Source organism: Oryctolagus cuniculus, chromosome 6, assembly GCF_051225735.1.
Source record: "Oryctolagus cuniculus isolate XC-2025 breed Fujian yellow rabbit chromosome 6, ASM5122573v1, whole genome shotgun sequence".
In the NCBI taxonomy this organism is placed as follows: Eukaryota; Metazoa; Chordata; class Mammalia; order Lagomorpha; family Leporidae; genus Oryctolagus; species Oryctolagus cuniculus.
This window is the reverse complement of record NC_142872.1, coordinates 45,039,559-45,064,724: the sequence shown is the minus strand read 5'-3', so window position 1 is coordinate 45,064,724 and position 25,166 is coordinate 45,039,559. Positions and strand designations below refer to the sequence as shown.

General features: G+C 39.8%; 1 protein-coding gene across 7 annotated transcripts in view; it reads right to left on the bottom strand.

Annotated features, from left to right (window-relative positions):
* Nucleotides 1-3,668: 3,668 nt before the first annotated feature.
* SGCD (sarcoglycan delta) overlaps nt 3,669-25,166 on the bottom strand; it is a 1,076,594-nt gene continuing 1,055,096 nt past the window's right edge. For all 7 annotated transcript variants that reach the window (XM_051844412.3, XM_002710335.6, XM_089336161.1 and 4 more), the window contains 2 exons: nt 13,706-13,829; nt 3,669-12,091 (listed from right to left, as the gene is read on the bottom strand). In XM_051844412.3, coding sequence (XP_051700372.1) covers nt 11,918-12,091; nt 13,706-13,829 — 298 coding nt within the window. In that variant the 3' untranslated portion in view covers nt 3,669-11,917. The remainder of the gene's footprint in view (nt 12,092-13,705; nt 13,830-25,166) is intronic.

Below are 25,166 nucleotides of genomic sequence, written 5' to 3'. Positions count from 1 at the left end.
TCTTGTTGTCTATTCAGTTCCATGTGTCTACTCAGGGGCCTGAACTTTTGCTAAGGTCAGGTGACAGAACAGTGAGGCAGCTGTGTCTCTGTTTTTGAGCCTGCATCCTAGTGTGATGAGCAGAAGGAATAGGATGCTTCAGTACATGTAAGCAACGGTAAGGTGGGGCCAGTGTACCCTGAAAGTGCAGAGTAAGGGTTGATCTTTCTAGAAAACAAGTCAGAGAAGTCCTCCAGGAAGGAGAGCAAAATATTCTATGGTGAATACAAAGAGAGGAGAGTGCTTTCCAGGCAGGGAAATGAGTCTAGTACAATTGATCTGTATTTTTGTGTCTGACATTTTATTATCTTCATCAATATTGTTTTGTGTTTTTTTAGAAGTCTGTTAGGTTTGTGTCATTTTAATGTCTTCTCAAAGAGAATATACCTTTTATTCTGTATTTCAGTCTGCCAAATATATTTTAAAGTATTTTGTTGACTTCCCAAAAATTTCTGTTGGGATTTTCATGGGCATTTTCTTCAATTTGTAAATTAACTTGAAGGAAAACAAGGAACAATTTACTAATTTTAGTCTGTATATCTAAAAGTTCTCACATTTTTCTGTCTCAACATTTTACATTTTTCTTAAGCTAGGTTACACTGGACCTTTGATAATACATTTGTGTACCACATAAATTTATAAATGTTTGTATATGTGTGTTCATATATATATGGACTCTTTGCAACATTTATTTACTTATATCAGAATGGTGGAATATCCTAAACATTATTTTTCTGTTTCTGAAGAAATAAGCATTATTTTTTCTGTATTTCATTGAGGTGTAGCATTTTTCTGATCAAAAGCAAATAACATGTGGCTATAACACATTTGTTACTTTTTATGTGTTTTTAAATTTTTTGGGGGGATTCATTCACTGCATTGTTTTTTCCCCAAATATTTTATTTAAAGAGCAAATTGCATAAATACAACATTAGGAAATTTACAGCAGTTTTAAGTTGTGAAATTGAGAATTACTTAGTTTTCTTACTGACTCTTGTTTTATTAATGATCTGGAATTGAGTAGAATGCTTTATCAATTTTTCTTAGGATAACTTTAAAAGCATTTATTATATTGGAAGACTGTTTTGACCAAATTACATAATTTGTAGCATTTCATGCTTTTTTAAAGTAGGTTGATTCCCTTTTCAAATCATTGGTGAAGGAAATGTATTTTGATACTAAATTTCTGATGTGTATTAATATAAAATAAATCATTTGTGTCTACTTTTAGAGGATTTAGTTTGAGAAGTTGCATAACTTTTCTGTGTGGAGATTTTATTCTGTCAGATCCTGGGGAATCAAGGAGAATTTGTTTTTTATGGTATTTTTTGTGCTTTGTAGGCAATTGTATGAGTTCATTTTTATGCTTTCCCAATTTTTAAGTTGCAAGGTACAGAGTTGTTGAAGATTTTTTCCCTATAATAATAATTTTTCAAGTTTTGGACTTTGTTTTTAATTACTTGCTCAGTGTGGTGGTTTAATCATGCATAAGAAGACAGGGCATTTTATTATTCCATATTAATTTGAATCAATTCTATGATTTTGTCTTAAGCCAACTTTAAAATACTGATTTTTAAAATCTAAATATTGTTGGTTAATTTTGGTCTAACACATTCTTAAATGCAACTGTTGGTTAATACATTTAAATGAATTATTTAGTGTTATGGCTGCTACTTTTGATTTAATATTTATTATCCTAAGCTTTGCTGTCCACACATCCTTAAATCCTATTAAAATCCTTAAAACCTACCATAAATCAGAAGATCCTATTCTTGGACTTTATTATGTACTCATTTTAAATTCTACTAAGAGTTATCTTGAAATATCTTTGAAGTTTTGTAAAACAATGCTTGTGCTGTGTTTCTGTCCATTGATGGATCACTGGGGTCATAAAGTCCTTTCTTGTGGACTATAAATTGATTCTCAACTGAAGTGTTTGATATTAATGAGGTAATTACAATTGGGCATTCAAAGATGAAAATTAACTTGTCATTGGTCTTAATTGGAAGTGTTAATTTATATGTGTTGCTTATGAGTTTTCTGAAATGTGTTCAGTTAATTCCTCTGCACTACAATCCCATTCCCCACCCATCATACTGGGTTCTTAGAATAAAATGTAGATGTCTAATTACATGGACTACAGGATCTTCTATTTTAAAGGGATTAATACTGGAAAAACCAAAAAGTTGTTTTTACACTTGTTTGCTACATGTAAAAATTTACACCTTGGAAGAAAAGGAACAGAGTTATTTCTATCTTCCTGTTACTTCATCTGCTTTATAATATTGTGTAAACTGTGATGTCAAACAGTTTGACTTGCAAGTAACCATTTTTCTCTTTCATTATCATTTATCTTTAAAGCTAAGATTCAGTATTTTTTCACCAAAACTCTTGAATGATAATTTTATTTATTCATTTCTTTTTTTATAAATTTTCTCAGAGGAGGTTTATAAATTTTCTCAGAGGAGGTTTATAATTAAAGTATTGCACCTTTGGAGGTAATTTGCACCATCTGCAGCAATAAAATAATTATACTTTTTACTTTTGAGGATTCTATAATATTGCTTTAGTATCATTTGACTCAAGAGGTAAATTTAATGAGTTGTAGCCTTTAATGAAAATACAATTGGAAATGGACACTTGTTCCATTATGTGCTGGATATATAAATTTGCCTTATGTTCTCTAAATGAGGAAATTACCTGTCTACCTTACACTGTTTTTGTGAAGATAATTTAGGTGTGTGATCAATTCTGTATAAACTTTAAAAATGCATATATGCATTCAGGGGTCCCAAATAGAGAAACAGGTAATCCCAGTGCAATGTAGAATTGCAAAAGGAGTGAGAGTAAATTAATAAGTGAATCAAGGAAGAATGAGAGACACAGAGTAAAGATGGTACATGGGTGGGCGAGAAAGGATGGTATTCTGGAGTGGTTGCTGTGCTACAATAGATGGTATTCTAAGCAGATGGAGCAGTTTGTGCAGCAATTTGTGAGTGTGAAAGGCTGGGAAATGCGAGATGTTCCAAATGAAAGATTGACTGTGGCAGGTAGATCACAGTGGTTCTGCCATGTTGCTTTCTTTCCTAAATCGTCCCACCCATGGCCCCATCTAAGGGAACAATGATGAGATTTTTGTGTGGGGGGAGGTGGGAGAAGGTTGAAAAGTGACTGGGATGGGGATGGGCACCTGACTGAAGGATGGCTCATCCATAGGCTTAAAGGAATGCCCTGGGAGCCTGGCTCAACAGGTTTCACCAAGCAGAGACCAGTCAGGGTGGCTCTGTCAAAGATGTAGAGAGGGGAATGGTAGACTCTAGCCAGAGGAGCCTATGCAGGTCTCTAGAAGAGCAATTGAGATGGCTGATGCCTTTCCCTGCTCTACATCCCGAGGAACTTGCAACATTTAGGCTATGTGTTACCGCATAGTAAGCTCTCTTTCTGTAAGGCATCCTGTGTGAATCTCTCCCTGAGGGCCGAGATGGCTTAACTGACATGTTAGGCGACTGATCAGAGAGGTGGAAGAGAAATTAATCCGAAAATAGATTTCTGAGGTAGAGTCAATAGGAATGACTGATTTTTTTATTAGCTGTGAGAGAGGAATTCCCTAAAGAAGTGGACAAGGGTGCTTTCCTTCTTACCAATCATTATTTTTATTAATATATTTTACAAGACTGCAGTCGAAATAATATTAAATACAAATTTTTATACAGAAAGTGTAATAAAGTTAAAATAGTTCCTTGTAATTCATAGCATTATTGCAATGCTTACAAAATTTTTGCATAGTGTGTGCAAGGATTGATGTTATTCAAAACAAAACTAAAAAGATGTTCTTACATCACACTCAAACTCAGAAGAAATAAAACAAAACAGAACTAAAATAACCCAAGGGTTGAACTCAAGTGTTTGTGGGAATGAGGATCCCTTTTGAAAAATCTGTAGGCAAATGGATGTCTACAACCTCATCTTTTCTGATCAAAGCACCAGAGTCTGGGCTGTCCAGCAGTGCATCTAGCCAGTATCATGATGAATGTCATGTGCCTTTACCTTCTAAAGGTTGACCTCATTAAACAGCAGGTTTTGGCCTCTTTGTGGTCTCTAAAAGGGAGAACTTAACAGAGGGAAGGTGGTTAATGTATTGAAAATCTCACTCCCATCTTCACAAAAACACTGGATCAAAATAGGTTATCTACCCAAATTAAGGCGTGTCAACATTTCCCCCTAATTTGCTACAATCTCTCCTCTCTTCCAGGGAACCAGACTCTGAGCCTTGGTGAGGTTGGTTCCAAGAGATCTTGTACTCATTCCTAGCTGACCATTTGGACATCAACAGCATCAAAAAGGATGTGTCTGACCCTCTTACTCTAAAATGGCATCTTTGACATTTTTTGCTCACCACTGCACTAAAGCTTTATGGGGAGACTGAGTCACACAAGGTCTTGTGCTTGAGTGGAGTCAGCTGGGTGCCATGGGGAACACTCTCTAACTTCCCATCTCTGCTCTTCCAGCCTGTCAGCTTTGTGTTATAGATAAAGCACATGAGGGTGGACTGGATTCCAGTATCTTTGCTGCTGCTGCTGTGGCCCTTTGAGCTGTGGATGGGGCAGGTTGACACAGAACTTGAATAAGGGCAAGGGCGTACTGGTTGATGAACTGTTCAGGTGGTCCTTGGCAGAGTTAAACTTTGAAAATTACCTTGTCTTTTCATGTTTACTTTCACTTTCACCTTCTGATCCCCTTGCTCAGAAGGTGAAAGTGATCTTAAGCTAGCAGGTGTTAAGGAATTTGAGATGCACTCATTCTCTCCTTACCTAGTTTGAATGCTAGCAGCCTTATTGCTGATGTTAAACATTCAGTAGAAAACATGCAGATTCAAGGTTAGAGGGTGCCATTGTTTAAATAAGAATTAGCAAGTGGGTCTCATTGCAATTCAGATGAGTTGGTGGTGGTGACCTGAGGGTTTTGTTGAGAATTCTCCATGTGTGGAGGGATATAGCTCATTAGTGATGGCTGACAAGGTGTGGCACTCTGCCATTCCAGAACTCCAGTGGCCAACCCAGCTCCCGTATTGACTATCTGACACAAAGTGAGTCCTTGGTAGTCCTGTTGGCTTGTAGGAAAACAGGGAGAATGATAGAAATTGAGTTTCCTTCTGTTTTATTCGTAACCAAATAGTGTCAAAGACTTCACCTAAAAAATGACATTTTTCTTTTGATGGAGGTTACTGGAAGAAGACATATGTATGTATAAATATTGACTTGTTTATCCACACTCAATTATTGTGTATTTAAATGTTCTCTTGAACAGGAGGTCAACAACCCATGTATTTCCCAATCTATAAGGACAATAAGCCCTATTTGACAAGAAACACTCAAAAAATTAACTTTTTTTGGATCTAGATGATTCAGTCTTTGTATATTTTCACACAATATATATCTATTCAGTAGTATTAGATGCTGTCATAGAGAGAGACTACAGAAACCAGGGAAATAAGAATTCTATAGTCCCTTGCACCTAATAAGATGGAGTATAAAATCTAGTAGGAAATACTTCCCAACAGCTTGAAACCTAGTTTGATACATTATTGACTTTAAAGGGTAGTGGTCAAGAGTTAGACACGTGTTCTAGCTCTGCTCTTTTCTGGATACTGGCTTTAGGTATGTTTCTTAAGTGTCAGTTTCCTTACCTGTAAATTCAGATTATTAGAGAACTCAAAGGGTAGTTCTCAGGAAGAGCTAAGTGAATGAACATAAAACATTTAGCAATGCCTAGTATGTAGTAAATATCTAATGAGTATTAATAAACAGCTATGACATAAATCATTAAAGAACAAAATCTGACTCTTTTCTTGTTTTTGGATAGGCTTTGAGTCCAAGAAAACCTCTTTTAGGTAAAACTTTGTGGGCATGATTTTTTTTCTGTGTGTGTGCGTGAGGAGGTTGGGGGTAGCTTTACTCAGATTCTCAAAAGGATCCCTGACTCTGAAAATGTTAAAATCCCATTAGTAGGATTACTTTGGGGACCAAAGAAATGCCAATATCTTCATTGACAAATGTCATCTTCCTGCCCTAAGAAAATTTATGTATCCTTATGAGTAAGTTTGGAGTTTTCTCACTTTATGAAATTTGAGCTATCTTTTACTTCACTGGTGGAAAAAAAAAAAAAAACTCAATGTAGAAATGTGCTGTGAAGATATTATAGAAAGGACCGCTAGGCAAATGAAGGCGTGAAAGGTAGATTTTAGATTAAGTTTGCTTCTCTCTTCTCCCACTGAAGGCCATTTCATATTTGTTTTATGTTGATAACTTTAGTGAAGATTCAGTGATGAAAAAAAAAATCCACTTGCTCCAAAGAGACATCTGAAACACTACTTTGGCTTCCCATTGTAACAGGTGGATTTGAACTCTATGCATATTTCTTGCCTTAGTGAGTTTCATTTTGCTCTATTCCAACTGCAAATGTCAAAGTGGGTGCTTATATTATCACGTGCTGGGCTGAAGCTGAAGTGCATTGGTTAGTAGTGCTCTTGGTATGACTGAGACTATTTATTGATGGGTTTGATAACATGAATACTGTGTATGATATCACACTTGGTATTGCAGCAAAAACTGAAACAGTCCTGCACTCTTTTTCTTAGAGGATGATGCTAATTTTCTACTCTGTGAGTATTGACCAAAAAAAGTGCAGAAAAACAAAGAAGGTAGCATTTGAGACTATGAATGGCCCCCATTGGAGTATTTTCTTCTACATGTGTGCTCTAACAATACTCAAAAGGAGGACTTCCTACAAATAATTATTTTCCCTTTGCCCGTTCAAACCTGTTGAGAAATTTCAAGGATTCCATTATGAAGAAAGTTTTAAGAAGCATAGAAATCACATTGCTTTTGAAAATGCTAATGCATGTGGTGTGCAGTGCCGGCTGAAGCAGCAGGTTTCAGATTGCTTTATCTCTTATCAGTGGTTTGGCTTTGTGAATGAGAAATTCAGAGGCAACTGTATAATTTTAAATTCCGATTACCACAAAGAAAGAGATGCATCTGACATCCCAATGCAGTACCTTTGACTATTTTAATGGAAATATATTGGAACTGGGGAAACCTTCCACCAAGCAGAAAGTGATGAAAGACCATCAGGCAGACATTTTATCTTTGAGATAAAAGGTCTATTTTCTAGGGTTGTTGCTTTTATTATAACTTTTCCCCTACCTGCTAGTGGTATCCCAATGCAAATGTATCATTCTAAGGACTTTTCATAATCCTCTTTGTGTCTAAAATTTCCTGGGGGCAGGGGGAACAAGGAGAACTGGTTTTGCTTACAACTTATTTAAATGAAATTTTGCACATTTCATAGAGCCTTAAAAAATGAGGATCGGGTGCTTAAATGGACCCACCTACTTCTTTGGTCCAAACATGGCACTACATTTTGCCCAAAATAAATAGAAACCAAGTACTTTCTTTCTTCTGCTCCCATTAAGGTGTTATTGGGATATGTAAAAATGATTGCATTTGTAAGAGTCTGAGAATCTGTCTTAAGTTGAGTGTTAGGTAAGTAGACAGTTTTAATAAAAAATCCCTTTTATGGTACTAATACTCATATTTATAGAGTTGTTCATAACTGATGCTGTTTTAATATTCTAAATTGTAAAGCCCAGGTTTGGCAGAAGGGATGAACGTGACTTCCTATACAGAAGCAGAGATGCTAGAGTTTAGAATGTGTCCTTTTTGCATTCTCTCTCCCTCAAAGACCTAGGATCTTGGAGCTGAACTCAACTGGTATTCAACTGGTCCCTCCAAAAAAATGGTTTCATGAAAATTATTTGACTTTTTTTTCTTCCTACATATTTTAAAGTGTTTCTTCCAGTCCTTGCAATTATGTATTTGTCCACCAGGGCTTAATGCTTGGTGTGGCTGCAGAAACAGTAAACAAACTGGATATGGTAGAGATCAAAAAGACATGATAAGTCAAAAATGGTCTCTGGAGGGCCATGGGAGAAACCTCTTTGCTGAATATGGAAGGTGAGGTAGAAACCCGTGACTACAGGGGGCAAAATAGTCTCTTTAGAAAAGGGACCCTAAGTTTAAATCATGGGATCCCCTGCTTCACTGGCCACACAAAGATACTAACTTGAGGAACCACCTATTGATTCAGGGTCCTTGGAAAATATTCTTATCATAGCTTTCATTCTCCACTAAGCTTCCCCTAACTTCATCTTCATTTTTCCCAGTAAGTATCTTGAGTGTGTTTCTCTGACAGGGGGATCACCTGTCCATGTAGCATAAGGAAGGCCTGCCTGCCTAAAAATACTTCACCATGTATATTTATTCCTAAGCCCATACAGAAAAGTAGGCTACTCTCTCTCTCTCTCTCTCTCTCTCTCTCTCTCTCTCTATATATATATATATATATATATGTATATATATATATTTGCGATATCCAACACATACCACCCAAAACCTCTAGGTCAGGGCTCAGCAAACGTTTCCTATAAAGGTCACATAGACTGATTTTATGCCTTACAGATCATGCAAGTCTCAAAGACAGTTACTCAGCTCTTCTGTTGTAGTGTGAAATTAATCATTGACAACCTGTAAGTGAATGCATTTACTTATTTACAAAACAGGTGGTGAGTCAGAATTGTTTCCCAGGTTATAGTTTGCTCATTCCTGCTCTAGAGTCAAACCTTAAGTAATCTTTGGTCAGTGGTTCCTGGACATGCAGTGAAAACTGCCCAAAGGGAAGATGACCTAAAGGAAGCTAAAAGCCAGTTTGAGCTTATGAAATCTGCCCTTGGAACAGAAGAGTTCTTAAGCCACCTGTCAGGATTCTACGAAGTAGATGCCACGGTGAGGGCTTTTGACAACCTTTGTCATACTTGAATAGTTTTCCAAGATGAAGCTTTTATGACATATTAAGCGGACACCAAATAGAACTAAGTGCTAAACATATTTGGAGATCAATTTTTAATTTACAAAACTCTTCAGAAAAACATTAACATACTAGAACTGCTAGTATATGGAAGATTCATTTATACTCTGTTATACCATGAGCTGCTTAATGTACCCAAGTGTGTGATTGTCTAGAAGACATTATATATAAAGATTAGAAAGACTCTGATTTTTCTTAAAATTAGAGGTTAGCACACTTTAAATTAAAAGCTAAATTTGTCTGGAATGCAGGTAAGTCTTCCTCTCATGACCGTGGGCCAATATTCTAGTTGGAGGGTACTGGGAGAAAAAATTGTACAATGAAGAATACGGAGTGTATTTCTTCTGATTTTTAAAGTCAGAACGGAAGTACATAATTCCATTCATACCAAATTTTCTGCTTATTATCATGAATATTGTGATCCTTTAGCATAAATGAAAAACAGAATTTTATATCATGTATGTCCTCCAAGGTGCTTTATTTTCTTGGTTGCTATTTTATTCTAGTTGTGATGATTTCCCTTATGATTAAATTTTGCAAGTGGGATCACATGAGTCTTTTTATTGGCATAAAATTCCAAGCTGCTGACTTTTTTGTAATCATTAGAACAAAATCTGGAACTTTCTGCTTGCTCTTCATCCATATGTGATGTTCTCAAGAGAGCAAAGCACAGAGAAGGTCCATCCTAAGGTAGTTAGCCTCAAAGGACCTCAGAGCTATTATTGTGTATCTGGAAGAAATGGGATTGATGCTCCCAGTAGCCTAGGAGGGTCTTTCTGGCTTGCAAAAACGTGTTCTATGTGTGAAACACACAGTCTCTGGCAGTGTGCCCCACAGGATATTAATGATACTAACCAGCATATCCTGATACCTTTTATGATGGATTTTCCTTTTTTAACCCTAGTGCTTTATGCTAAGCAACCTTATGGCTTTGCCCTAAGATTGGCCAACTTAATTCTTCTGCAAGGGACACTGAGTGAGAGTGATTGGAGCAAGCCTGGGATCTGGAAGCCTGCAGCAGCACTGTTGAGGCTAGGAGTCCTCCCCCTAGCTCCTCCTCCCGCCACTTGTAAGCAACCAAGCAACACAGCACTTCTTTTACATTTCATGTGTACAGCCTAATGGGTGAGGGCCATCTTAAAACGGCATTCACCTTCCCTGATAAGCCTTCCCCTGCTTGTGAAGTAAGGAAAACTCAAACTTTGTCAAGGGGAAAGACGCCATCCAGGACTACAAATGCTTCATTTAGGAATGTGGGGCCCCTCCTGCCAACTGGCATCCAGACTTGCCTGAGCCAGTTAGACCTCCATTCCGGACTCCATAGAATCCACATCTGTCAATGATTTGGTTTGTCTACCAGCTTTTCAGATGCCCAGTCATTGCTAAACCATTCCCCTCCAATCACTCAAAATAAACGACAAGTAACAAGATAAATAGGATGTGCTTCTCCTTGCTGAGTGCATTGACTTAAGGCATAGGCACATTTCCCCCTCTTTGAACAGAGATGGTATAATCCCCTGTCCCAGCACAAGAGCTGGCCAGGGTGACCCTGGAGCAAGATGATGAAGGTGAGCTGATGAGAGGTAGCTGATGGCGGGAATTGAGGCTGCTTCCACCTAGAGGGGAGCAGGTGCTACTGGCCCCAGAGACACAGTGATTGTGATAAGGACATTCGACTCAGTGTAGTTTAACTTCTAGTGAGCTACTCTGATAGCATGTAGTACTATGGATCTGTCAATCCTGGAGAAAAGAGAGAAGTGGATTTAGGAATAAGAATATAATAGCCCTGAAAAAATATTAAGTCCATCAAAGCCAGAGAGTTGGTGCATGCCTTTAGGAAGAAAAGCTTGCATCAAAGTTGTGTACCAATTAAAAATACAAGCATGTCTCTAAATTGCTTACCAATTCCAAGAAACATACAAAACTAATTAGGTTCCAATGCTACTCATAGACTTCTACTTCAGAACGGATTCTCTTGGGGTAGGGATTCCACACTAAGGGATTTTGATTGACTTCATCATTTTGGATTGGATGGAGTCTGCTGGATATAGTTAAAAGTGAGGACATAATAGCTTTCGAGTCATTTTTTCTTCAAACAGAGACACATCACCCATTTATTCTTTGCCTGTCAGACCACTGAATAGCCTCTAGCAACTGAGGAGCAGCTGTTATCCTATTTTGTGCTGATTTACAACTCCTATTTGGACTGTGAAAGACAATTTGAGCTTCAAGAAAGTAAGATAACAGAAGTTGGGTAAACAGTTCAAAATTTGCAGAAACCCATTCTCCTCATTCATCCAACTGAAAAAGGGCCCCAATACTTTTGGCTGCAAAGATGAGTGCAAAAAGGGAGATGTTTGGAGTACTTGTTGCTAACTTCTGTGGTAATGCCTCATAATTAACTTCAGCGGGGGAGGGGAGTTGGATAGCCTTGCTGCAAAAGGCAAACAAATGTTGATTTTTTTTCAAACAGGGATCCCACTGCTGGAGCGTGACTTGGAGATTCCCGCCATTGCTGCCCAGTAATGACACTAATGGAGAAGTTACGTTGTCACAGAAACATAGGGATGAATATCCTGTAAGTACACAACAGACTGTGTGATTCTGGATGGTTTGGGGAAGATTGGGCCTGAATTAGCATCCAGATGTTGTCATGGAGGTGATGAAGATGGGATGGAAAATGACTGTGGGTATCACAGGGTCACCCATGGTTCCTTTTGTACTGAAACCTCATTTTATACAGAGGATATATATATTTATTTATATATATATATTTATATATTTATATTCACCCCTGCACGCAAACACACACATACACACACGCACACACGCACTCACACACACAAAAGGTCTTTGATAGGCTTTCTGTGTTCTAGTAAAAATAGCTGGCAGCCAGAGTCTAAAGCCAAAAAGGGCCTTTATGCCGCCGACAGTGTCCACTATGGATAGTCTTTCAAAGGCAGACGCTTGTGTTTATCTGACAAGTGGAACCAGTCCCTGCCTGGGACAGGAATAATCTCCCGTTGGCGCAGACGCAGATCTCGAAGACCTTCTGCCTCGTTCCTGTAGGTGTGTAGGATCCATGAGGCAGTCTAGGTAGTTTGATTTTCGCGGCATCTAACTTAATCTAAAGAGAGTGAAGGAAGGCGAGAGTTAGTCAACAGCTATGGGTGACGGTTCAGTTCCAGTTAAAGCAGAGCACCTGTTCTATGTTGTATTTTCTTGGCACTGTGGATTTGGAGAGAAACTGGACAACTATAGGCTCTGCCTTCACAGATGCTTCTATGCTAGCAAGATAATGCTGCCTTGGCCTGTGTTACCAATCTGCAGACGTATGTTTGGAATGAAAACTGAGCCTTAGAGTCAAACAAATACTCAAGATGCTACACTGAACTCTTTATTATGGTACTTCTTGGCTATTGCCTACCTCTGTGTGCCAGGTGACAGTAACTAGTGAGTGTTTTCACTATTTTAAATGAAGAGTGAGTCCCTTTCCTCATTTTCTAACAATGTATAGGACATGGTAGAAGATGTCATTCAATTATGCTTACCACTGCTTCTTCCACAGTTTGATTTCTGATAGCTATGAACATATGTGAGGCAGTTACAGTTTTTATATGTGAGTGGTTTGTTCTTTGAAGAGGCAGTTGTGTAACTGAATGCTTTATCTGATGAACTTTCAAGACAGCATATTTTGAAGAAAGCAAGGGTGGGCACTGCAGTACCATGGGTTAAGCTGCCACTTGGGATGCTCATGGGCCATCACGGAGTGCCTGGGATCATGTCCCACCTCCACCTCAGATGTAGCTTCCTGCTAGTGTGCCTGAGAGGCAGCAGATGAGCACCCATGTACATGGGAGACCCAGATGGAGTTCCTGGATTTGGCCTGGCCCAGCCATGGTTGTTGTGATCGTTTGAGAGTCACCCATTGCATGGACAGTCTCTCTTTCTGTCTCTGTCAAACTGCCTTTTATATAAGTAAATAAAATGAATCTTTAAAGCATGTACCCAGGATGGATGTAGACAGGAAGATACCTGGTAAAAGGATATGAAAGACAGTTTTGCCTTAAAGTGTTTTTCCCCTTGTTTTTATTCCTAAATAGAAAAGCGCACTAATGAACACTTTGATGATGTTTTCAAAAGTTTGCATTCAGATCATATTTTGAGGATAGATTTGGTTGACTTTACTTAAAAAAAAAAAAAAACACACAAGCAGCATTTCTGTTCACCCAACTGAGATTGTGTTGGGGTAGGAAAATGGTATCTGTAATTGTTCATTTTCTTCTTGCCCAAGTTGGAAGTTTACCTTGTTCAGGTTTGAGCTAGCTGCTGGATTTGGATCTTAAGGAAATGGAGACACACAGGAACCAACAAAATAACTAGAGTAAATTAAATGCTTAGCCAGATGTGTGTGATAGCCAGCTGAATAATGCTGGCTAACTAAATCTCATTTGGTTGACAAATCAGAGTTTGAAAATAGCATTCACTTTGTGGTCATATCAATCTGCACTTGCAATACAAGATGTTATTGCTACTCTTCAAATAATCAGCAATAATTTTAATGTATTGTGGTCTTGGCTGTAATCAAATTGTCCAATTACTTTTTTCTAGAAAATAAAGCCATCTTACTGGCTTTTTTCAAATTGACATCACGTGAGATTAATTTCAGGGGCAAATCAGCAACCAGAAAGGTTGGCCTGTTGGAGCCGCATCTTTCTGGCTTGTGTCCTTCCCCTCTTACCTCTCCATCTTTGGACTCCAGTCTCAGTTCTGTTCTGCAGGTAGCTTCCATATTGCCAGCTTCTGCATTGATCTCTACTCCTTTTGGGGCCTCCATCACTAGAGCTCGGGTTGGGGACTCCAACCTGAAATACACACAAGACAGAGATAAAAGGTCCCATTTTCATTTTGTGAAATTTAAGAAGAAGGTGAAATGGCCTGGGATTGAAACAGCATTTCAGCTCTTGATGAAGAATTTGTTTAAAGTTTTCCTTTACAAGTCTGTTCAAGTTTATTAGAAAACACAGGTGGGCTTTATTGTCAGGGTGGTTTCACAAAGGTTATAAGTTTGGTGTTCTAGGAGGAAGGTTTCATGTTATCTCATGTGCAGTCATTGCTTCGGTACAATGAAGCAATCTTACATAAGTGTTTTGTTTTCTTCTTAAAGTAAGGCTATACCAAGATTAAATTAAGCTTCTTGAATCTGACACGTGTTGCTTCCACTGCGACCTACTCTGTCCTCCGTGGAGGAAGAGTCAGTTGAAGGTAAGAAAATAGATCAAGCCATGAAGTGGTCCCTATGTGACCTTCCGTCTTCCCCTGCCTTTCCTCTCTTCCTTCCAGCTTTCCCTTTAAAATTGCTCAGAGTTCTAGTTTATTCACCTAAAAAGTATTTAAATGGTGACTGACACATTGGAAATATCATTCAGCATTGTTATTACAGGTTAAGTGTTCCTTATCTAAAATGCTTAGGACCAGAAATGTTTTGGATTTTGGAATATTGGCATGAGAGTGATTTTATTGTTTTTAGTTTATTTACTTCATTTGCATGCATAAAGTGAATATCTGAATTAGGATAAAGCGCTAAAATCCAAAACATTTGCATCTTCATAGTGGCATTCGGAGTCTGAGGCTTGACTGTGGGGACTATTGGTATTACATCAGCAAATCATAAAGAATCCTCAGGACTTACTCCAAAGTACAGCTGCAGAAGGTTGCCTGGGGCTGGGGAGAGGAGCTGGTTTGGCTGCAAGGGGTTAGGGTTAGGAGGAGCAACGTTTGGGGAGATGGAAATCCTTGGACCCCGCATTACAGTGGTGGCCACCTGTCTCTATGTATTTTTTGAAAACTTACTCATGAGTATTTGTATTGACTGCCAAGAAGGTGAACCAAGAGAAAGATCTAATACACTCTAACTAATTTATATGAAAAAAAATCAAAATAATATCGCTTCATAGGTTTTCTGCCAGACTCCTTCAGTGAGAAAAACACTATCTAAAATTTAAGCAACCTCTGGATATTCTAGATTTAATACTATTACTGGATAGTAATCCCCAAGGGTCTCTTTATCTGTTGCAAAGAAAATGTCTCAACTTGGGAAGCAGGGAGCTCTGAAATCACACTGAATCAGTTGAGTACTGCAATTTTATTTGTACGTTTCCAACTTGTGGACACCTCAACTTGATATAAAGGAACATCATCCTCTTTGCCCACTGCTGACTGTTGCTTCTATGATGCACCCAGTGAGGGCTCCTCCACAATCCTCTCCCTGGGTTCTCTATGATTTTTCCAGACAGCACCCTTTTCCACTGAGTTACTTTCCGTCCAAATCTACAATGACTCCAAGAGCCATAAGGAGAAACATCAGGCCTTATATAATACTTATGAGAAGATTGGCTTGAGTTTCTATTTTTTTAAAGATTTATTTATTTATTTATTTGACAGGTATAGTTACAGAGAGAGAGAGAGAGAGAAAGGTCTTCCTTCTGTTGGTTCACCCCCCAAATGGCCGCCACAGCGCTGATCCGAAGCCAGGAGCCAGGTGCTTCCTCCTGGTCTCCCATGGGGTGCAGGGTCCAAGCACTTGGGCCATCCTCCACTGCACTCCTGGGCCACGGCAGAGAGCTGGACTGGAAGAGGAGCAACCGGGACTAGAACCCGGCACGCATATGGGATGCTGGTGCTGGAGGTGGAGGATTAACACCACGGCGCTGGCCCTTGAGTTTCTATTGAACTCACATTTCTTTACTGAGGCAGGTGTGGCTTCACCTGTTATTATTCACCTCCTTTGCATGTTTTTTTTTTTTTTTTCCCCTCATGATGATGCCAGTTCCCAGGGCAGCAGAATTTCACATTGGTGCAGCACAGCTTGGCCTAGGACCTTAATCCCACATAGTGGATCTCATGTACTCTTGTACTCTCATTTTTGAAATATGAGGATTGTGTTATTGTACTTCTCTGTTTCTCTCATGGGTAGACTGGCTGACTTACGCAGTGTATCCTCAATTCTCTGGCTTTGTTTATTTCCACTAAGTTCACTCCCATTCTTCTTGTACCATGCTTGTCCACTCTTTGAATACCACCTGCTCAATACCTCATCAGTGGCACCGCCACGCTCCACCTCCCCAGGGAGTCCCTGTGTCATCCTCCCTGTTTTTATCAGTTAACTCAGCTTTTGATCTCACAGCTTCTCCCTTCTCAGTCTACTAGGTCAGCTACAACCTGGAGTCTTGTAACCACCTCACATGCTCTGCGTCTGATTTTTCCCTTTGCCCAATGTACTTCTATCAAAAATTTATCTTCTTGCTGGCGCCGTGGCTCACTAGGCTAATCCTCCGCCTTGCGGCACCAGCACACTGGGTTCTAGTCCCGGTCAGGGTGCCGGATTCTGTCCCAGCCAGCTCTCTGCTGTGGCCAGGGAGTGCAGTGGAGGATGGCCCAAGTGCTTGGGCCCTGCACCCCATGGGAGACCAGGAGAAGCACCTGGCTCCTGCCATTGGAGAGTGAACCAACGGCAAAGGAAGACCTTTCTCTCTGTCTCTCTCTCTCACTGTCCACTCTGCCTGTCAAAAAAAATAATCTTCTTGAGTACTTCTGCTGAAGCAAGCACCTTTCTTGCCAAAACCTTCACAACTTCTTTAAAAAAAGATCTGAACTCTTGAGCTTGTTCAGCCACGCAGACGTTGCTCTGACTTCATCTTGCTAGTCAGGTTTCTTATTGAAAACATGGCCTATGCCTTTAGAGAGGGCTTACTAGGCGAGGATACTATGTAAAGGGTTTTATCTGTTATTTAACGTTCACAAAAGGATGAAGCTAATGTTAAATCACTTGCTCAGGGTTATACATCAAGTACAATAGCAGAGTCAATATGTGGACCCAATTGAGGGGTCACCAAAGTCACTTTGTTTACCATGAGAAAACCTTATTCTGTCCATCTTATCTTACTCCTTCTCAGCAATAATATGACGACTCTTTCTTAATGGAATTCTTTTTCTAGAAGCAGACTATGTATAAAAGTTTAGAGAGATAGTACATATGGCTGAGTGATACAGACTTCATAGTACATGCTATTTCTCATAGCACATTTAGCAGCCTACATTAGTGCTATCTGATGCAACATATGTTGAATGTACTGTTACCTGGTATGTCAAAAAGATACTTTAATGGAACACAAAGAACCCACAGTAGAAAAAGGGTGGAACTTGGAAAACTTGTGGATACAGAGTTGGTGTTTCAGACAGACATTAGCATGCGCCCTTTTCTTACCCACTGCCTATGGCCCTTGCCATCACCAGGAGGACTCTGAGACCAGGGGAGCAGACCGAGAAATGAGTGATCCCTTTCCTTGGGCTCTGGGCCTTGCAAGTAGCAGGGTGCTCAGGAGGAGAACCACCCTGAAACTGTTCTAAGGTGAAATGTTACAGCAAGCTGCAAAGGACCATGTCCTGAAAGGAGAAGCGGAAAGGCCTTTTTGTTTCACAGCCTGTCTTAATATCCTTTGATGTTCAGGCAGACTTCATGTAGTTTGTCCACATGCTAACGTTGCCACGGAGAAAATACTCCTCCAGGAGTCCTATGGGAACTGTAGAGATCAGACAGAACACGCCTGAAGTGGTGTCGGTTTCTGACGACAGATGAAAGCCCACAAGAAAATTATTGAGAGAGCATGGGGCAAGGTAAACCCGAGGGCAGTCGACAGAACTGCAGGCTATTGGAAATTAGCTGCGATTGCGTTCAGAGAGTGGGTAACCCTCCCAGAGGGAGAGCATACAGAGGTTCCCAGAAGAGATGCAGAGAGGAAGAATGGCCAGGAAGGGAGGTGCAGGGCTGGGCCAGGCCCTCTGAAATGTGAGCACAGGAATCACCTGGAGGGTTGTAGACTACCTGGGCCCTAGCCCCAGAGTTTCCAGTGTAGCTTTTTTACTCAAAAAGCTGCATGTAGAGCAAATTTCCCAGTGATGCTGACACGGCTGGCTCAGGACTACACTTTGAGAAGTACCGCATTCGCACCCGGGTCACAGGCTCAGGGGCTTCCAAAAACTCTTAGGTGATGTCAGTGAGTGACCCAAAAGGCAGCTGTGAGTAGAACAGAAGTAGCAGCACAGTAATAGCAGGGATCTTCCAGAAGTCCTCTTGGAGGCTCCTTGCTATCTGCCGAGTGACGCTGGCCTGACTGTGAGTGAAGAAAACCCAGAGCACAGGAGGCAGCTGCTGCTTGCCAGGCCTTCTAATTTAGGAAAACTAATATCATTTGGAATCATTACATTTTAGTAGTAGATGTGAAAGAATACAGTTACCCTCCCTATCTGAGGGCTGGCTCTCTTTTGAGCCTTTCTAGTCTTTTCTTATTCTGTTTGTCCATTGTTGCAAAAGTAGTTTATTTAAATTATTCACATTGTTAAATTTGTTTTTTTATAAGTGCCTTTATTCTATTTTAGAAATCTATTAATTATTGTTAGTATTTCACATATATTTTGGAATGAACTTACATTTCACAAAGAAACCCCATTGGAATTTTGATTACATTTATGTATTTCAATAATTGGACGATTTAAACTTTTTTTTCTCAAGTTTTTTATTTATCTATTTATTTTTTAAAAGTCAGATTTACAGAGAGAAAGAGAGATCATCCATCTGTTGGTTCATTCCCCAGATGGCTTCCGCAGCCAGCACGAGGCCAGGTTGAAGCCAGGAGCTTTGTCCGTGTCTCCCATGTGGAGGCTGGGTCCCAAGCACTTGGGCCATCTGCCGTTGCTTTCCCCGGTGCATTCGCAGGGTGCTGCATTGCAAGTGTAGCAGTTGGGGTTCCAACCCATGCCAATGCGGGATGCTGGCCTAACCTGCTATGCAAGAAGGCTGGCCCCAAAATGGTACTTAAAAAAGGATTAAGAAACACTCTTTTTATTTTTTTTGCTGGAATATAGACATTCAATTGGTTTTTTGAGGGAGCACACTGATCTTACAGTCACTAGTCAGGTTATTTTTCATAATCTGAATATACGTTATTTGAAGTTTTTATTACTGCAAGTAATTATCTTAATATATGACTGTCCAATTTTATGACTAGCAGAAAAAAACTGAAATATTGCTTCTTCCTGAAGTTACAGGAAAAACTTCTGACAACTTCATTTAAAAAACTTTTTCTTGTTGTTTTCTCCCTCCAAATACCTTTTATCAAGATAGTCTCTCTTCTTATTTTAACTCTCTTAAGAGTTTCCATCAATAAATAATATGAATTTTATCAAATCCTACCTTATAATGTGTACTATTTGTATACTATCCATTGAGTTATATTTATACTTAATATAATATTGTTTTGAATTATATTAATGATCTGATCCACTCCTGTGTTTTTGGCTGTAACCCAACTTTGTATGTAGTGTATTTTCTATAAACTATTTTATGATTTTGCTCCTGTAATTTTTTTCTTATAACATCTTTTTAAAGTTCTTTCATTGTTCTACAAACCAGAACTGTTTATGAAATAACAATTATTTTTTATGTTGAAGCTCACTGATAAATGTTCTGGGCATAGAAAATTCATCTTTTAATTAAAAATAAGTATAACAGTATACAGGTTTTTCTCAGTTGGTATAAAAGTCTAAACTCATTACCAAGTTTTTTGTAATATCCTCATTGATTTTTTAATGCCCCATGATTTGTAGCTATGTTTTCTTTTGTTCTGAATATTGATATTCATAGCATCTTTTTCTCTTGAATGGTCTCTGAGAGCTCAGTGCAAAACCAGACCATTAGTTTTGCCAATCTTACTTACTGTTTTGATTGTTTCAATTTCTTGACTTTGTCCTTTTTGATCTTGAGATGTTAGGATAATTCTTTAGTTGTTATTAGGCCTCCAATGTGTTTTTTTTTGTTGTTGTTGTTAACTTTTGCTTCTCCTAATTTTAATGTCTTTTAAGGTTTTGGAATTCTTCTTTAACAGCGTCCCAAGCAAGTATTGGTAGCTTAAATATTTTCTAATTTTAATGGGATTGCTCATGTGACTTATAGGTTCCCTATAGAACTATGTTTTAACTTGCTAAATGTGCTAGATTTCCAGATGGTTCAACTATGTATTTCATTCATTGATTTTAAACTTCTGTTTACATTATTTTTAAAGTGGCAGTCTTATAACTTTATATTTATATATATAATATTTATTTGAGAGGTAGAGGGAGAAACAGAGAGAAAGGTCTTTGATCTATTGGTTCACTCCCTGTAAGGCCACCACAACTCCCCAAATGGCCACAATGGCTGGAGTTGTCCCATCCGAAGCCAAGGGCCAGGAGCTTATTCTGGGTCTCCCATGTGAGTGTAGGGGCCCAGGCACTTGGGCCACCTTCCACCGCTATCCCAGGGCAGAAGCACAGAGCTGGATAAGAAGAGGAGCATCCGGGACATGAGCCAGCTCCCATGTGGGGTGCCGGTGCCATAGGTGGAGGCTTAGCCTACTGTGCCACAGCGCTGGTCCCAGTCCTAGAGTTTTCAGAAAGTATTTTCAGTATAAAGTGAATTTTTAAAACTTGAGTCTAGCTTTTTGTTCCAGTACATATTAATTTTCATAAATATTCCATGTCAGAAAAGAATGGCTTTTCCTCACTTATTTGGTGCCATGTTTTATACTGTCCTTCTCAAATTACTTATGTTCACATATATTTTTATGATTGATGTATCAGTTACATGCATGTTGGCCTAGAATTGTTCTTTTTTATCTTTTCAATGCCGAGTGATTTTATTTTTTCTTGTGCTGCTTTTCGCCTTCAAAATCATTTTTCCTACCAGTATAGCTCCCGCACTGTTGCTGTAGGTATTTTTCTTGGATGCTGCTATGATTTTTTTTATTTGACAAGTAGAGTTAAAGAGAGTGAGTGAGTGAGAGACAGAGAGAAAGGTCTTCCTTCCATTGGGTCACCACCCTAAATGGCTGCTACGGTCAGTGCTGTGCCGATCCGAAGCCAGGAGTCAGGAGCTTCCTCCTGGTCTCCCGTGCGGCTGCAGGGCCCAAGGACTTGGGCCATCCTGCATTGCCGTCCCGGGCCACAGCAGAAAGCTGGACCAGAAGAGGAGCAACTGGGACTAGAATCCGGCGCCCACATGGGATGCTGGCGCCGCAGGTGGAGGACTAACCAAGTGAGCCACAGCGCCTGCCTGCCATGATTTTAAATGCCAGAGATTCTGTATTTTTATACTTTAGGTGTGTTGCATGTCATTGGATTGTTTTAAAAATTTTGCATGCCTTGTCATTATGCTGAAGTTTATGCACAGTGGGATAGGACTTAATGACATACTTTGAATGTATAGTTTGGGGTAGTCAGCACCCATCAAACACTACCACCTCAGAAAGTTCCCTCTTGCTTTTTGACATTCATATTCACCACCCGCCAAAGGCAAGTGCTCTTCTTACTTTACTCACCGCAAATAAGACTTGCCTGTGTTTGAACTTCCCACCATGGGAATCACAGACTTTGCTGTTGTGTGCCTTTGGAGATGTTTAAATGTATTCCATGGAGCGGTGTTCATCAGTTGGCCATTCTTTTTATTGCTTCAAAGTGGTTAATTGCATGAGTAGACTGTGATTTGTTGAAGCCTTTTACCATTGCAAGCATCTGATTGTTCAGAGTACTTTGTATAAAATAGTCTGAATAAGGAGCCAGGAGTGGAATTCCTAGCTCATAGCTAGGTGTGTCTTGCATAGGAGTGGTAAAATAGCATCCGGTTTATTTCCCAGTGATGCTTGCCTCCTGGGATTCATTTCCTTATGTAATGCTCTCCCGCATTATGGGCTGGAGGTGATGACTTGGTGTTGCACATCTGGAACATGGCAGAAGTGAGGGGGTATCCCTCATGTTAGGATATAAAGACCCTTTTGGGCTCCTGTTATTGGCACACACTGAAGGGGAACAGATACTACGTTCCTACATGACTATGGAGCAGTCCCAGGAGAAAAGGGCCTCAGTCCAACAGTCTCGAGGGAACTGACTCCTGCCAACCACAGAAATGAGTTTGGAAATGGATCCCCAGACAAGCATTTGATGAGCTCATAGCCCTGGTCAGTAGTTTAACCGGAACCAGATAAAAGAGCTTTTCAGCTGAACCTAGATTTATGACTGACAGCAACTGTGAGACAATAAATGTGTGTTGTCTTAAACAGTTAGGAAGTGAGGAGCTGTGTTACATAGAAATGTGATCCATCATGCAATACAAAATTGTCAAAATATTCTAGAAGATAGCTTCATGCTTTTTGAAATATAGCTATTCTATGGACTATAAAGTGTAGTTTATTATGGGTTTTACTTGCATGAAGACTAATTATGTTGAACACCTTTTCAGGAAATTATTGGTTATTCAGATACATTCTTTCAGCAGGGTTAAACTTAACTTTTTGGCCCAACATTTTTTTTATGATTGACTTAATCATATTTTTGCTTACCAACTTCTTCTATGTCCTTCGTTAGAAAGATTATTTTTCTGTCATAAATACACCTCAGGTATTGTCTCCCAATCTATGACTTCTTCATTTTTTTAAAAACACTGTATTAAGAAAATATTTTAGTTTTGGTTAATTTACATTTATTGATTTTTTTATACTTAATACTTTTGTGCTTTGTCTAATAAAACATTGCTTATCCCAAGTCCGGAAAGATACTCTGCTGATTTTTTTTTTTTTGACAGGCAGAGTGGACAGAGAGAAAGGTCTTCCTTTTGCCGTTGGTTCACCCTCCAATGGCCGCCACAGCTGGCGCGCTGCAGCCAGCGTACCGCGCTGATCCAAAGGCAGGAGCCAGGTGCTTCTCCTGGTCTCCCATGGGGTGCAGGGCCCAAGCACTTGGGCCATCCTCCACTGCACTCCCGGGCCACAGCAAAGAGCTGGCCTGGAAGAGGGGCAACCGGGACAGAATCCGGCGCCCCGACCGGGACTAGAACCCGGTGTGCCGGCGCCACAAAGCGGAGGATTAGCCTAGTGAGCTGCGGCTCTGGCCCTGATTCATCTTGAATGCATCTTTAACAATAGTGGTGAGGTTTATTTTTTCCAACTATGTTTACCCAGTTGCTCCAGCATCATGTTTTGGAAAGGTAACTTTCCCTATTTAATGGCACTAAGTGTTTCAGTTGAAAGTCAATTAACCGTGTATGGTAAAGATATATTTCTAAACTCTGTATTCTGTTTATCTATTTGTTTGAGGTCATGCTGATACCCGCCTCTCTCAAATACCATTAATTTCTACAAATGTTAAAATTTAGTCTGGAGAGTCCCTTAACTCGGCAAAAAAGGAAAGACAGGCAAAGTCTTGGTCGGTTTTGAAGGTTTTCAGAAAGTCAGTCATGTGTTTGGTCAACAGGCATGTATTGAATTTCCAGAATCAGCAGAAAGTTAGTTTTTGGGCTCTAAATAAGATGAAGTGAATTGTTAGCATAGTCAGTTTGTTATGTAGAATGAGGTACATTAAGTAACCCTTTTTATGATGATAAGGACTACTTAAGTAAAGAATACAGTGGATGGCATGAAGCTCTAAGTGCGGAGTGGGTCGTGGTTGGCACAGGTGTCTGGGAAGGCTTCCCTGAGACCCAGAAGGGCCAGGAGTCAGCCTCATCATTGAAGGGAGAGGTGCAGGCTGAGAGCAGCATGAAGAGTTTGAGGGGGCAAATACCCTTAGAAGAAAATCAAAGAGAATAGATGCGGTGGTATTAATAAGTGGGAGGAAGTAATGCATGCCTTTGAGGAATACAGTGAGACAATAAACAGTTGTGAGTGATGTCTAAAGAGGCATCGGGATAGGTGGCAATATGATCTGATTTTCATGTTGCAAACATGACTGTGATAGGCAAATTTCTGTGTTGACTGACTGGACCCTGTAGGGTGGAGACATGCGGTCAGACAGTCTTCTGGGTGGGTCTGTGAGAGTGCTTTTGGATGAGATTAACATCTGAACCTGTAGGCTGAGCAAAGCAGACTGTTCCTTAGTGTGAGTGGGCTACATCTAACTAATAAAACACCTAAATAAACAACAGTAAGAAGGACCTTTCCCTGCTTGACTATCCTGTCCTCAGTCTAGAATTGACAGAATCCCTACCTTCCTGGTCCTGAGGCCTTTAGATTTGGACAGGAACTACAATGTCAGTTCACCTGGGGCTTTTAGTTACTCCGGATAAAGGGGCTGAGTGTGGCCAAGAAAATGCAAGAGGATTGCAAGGAAAGCAGCTGGGGGTCTGTTAGGAATCCAGGTGGGAAGAGATGGGGATTTGGATTTGTTGATGGAATGAATTGAGGCTGGTTTCCAGTGCTTTGGGTTTTGATTACAACAGCCATGGAGAGCTACAGAAGGGGAAGGGTGTAAGCAGAGTACTTACTGAGCATAAGGACATGAAACCGTGATCGGCTGGACTGTATGTATTGAGAAGTCAAGTAGAAATGTGGGATGCAGGGCTAGACAGAAAAGGGCTATAGGGGATCATGGTGGGCTGTCGTGTTTCTGCACTGCCGACTTACTAGTATTGTGCATATGAAACCTCAAAAGAAATATCAAAAAACATAATCAGATTCCACCGAGTCTCCTTCTGGTTTCTGTGACCTGGTTGTCCGGCCAGTTCACAATGTGGATGACATCCTAATAAAGTGAAGATTTCCTCTGAAATGCTCTTGTGGTACAGCTAGAAAGGAAGCAAAGTCCTAAGGAGGGTTCCAAAGTGTCAAGTCTCTGATGCTCTCTGGGTAGTTCCCACAGCTCCTGTTTGAAAAAGTCCAGCTTTCAGTCCAGGGACTATGACAAGGAGAAAACCGGTCAAGTCTCTCAGGGTTGTGAGGATCTGAGAAGAGTACTCAGTATCAAAGTACCATTTCCTGGCACATTTCTGTATTGATTTGGAACCTCTCTTTCTCTGCTCAAATTCCAATGTAAGTACCTGTGAAACACAAGGCAACAACTCTGTCCCTTTCCTTCCCTGATTACACTCAGAAGTCTCATGAATCAAAGCGCCCCATAAAACTTTAAATGCTATCACAAGGTCTGTTTTTAAAACCCAGAGAATAATTCATTGGCTGTTGGCATTATCAGTTTGTTCTCTCTGTCTCAGGGTCATTTTTTGTTGAAATTGTTTCTGTTGAAATAGTGATTACTGATCCAGATTTCTCGTTTTCATTTCCTTCATCATAAGAATCTACATTAATCACATCCAAACTTAGACAAGCTTTTAGATCCTATTT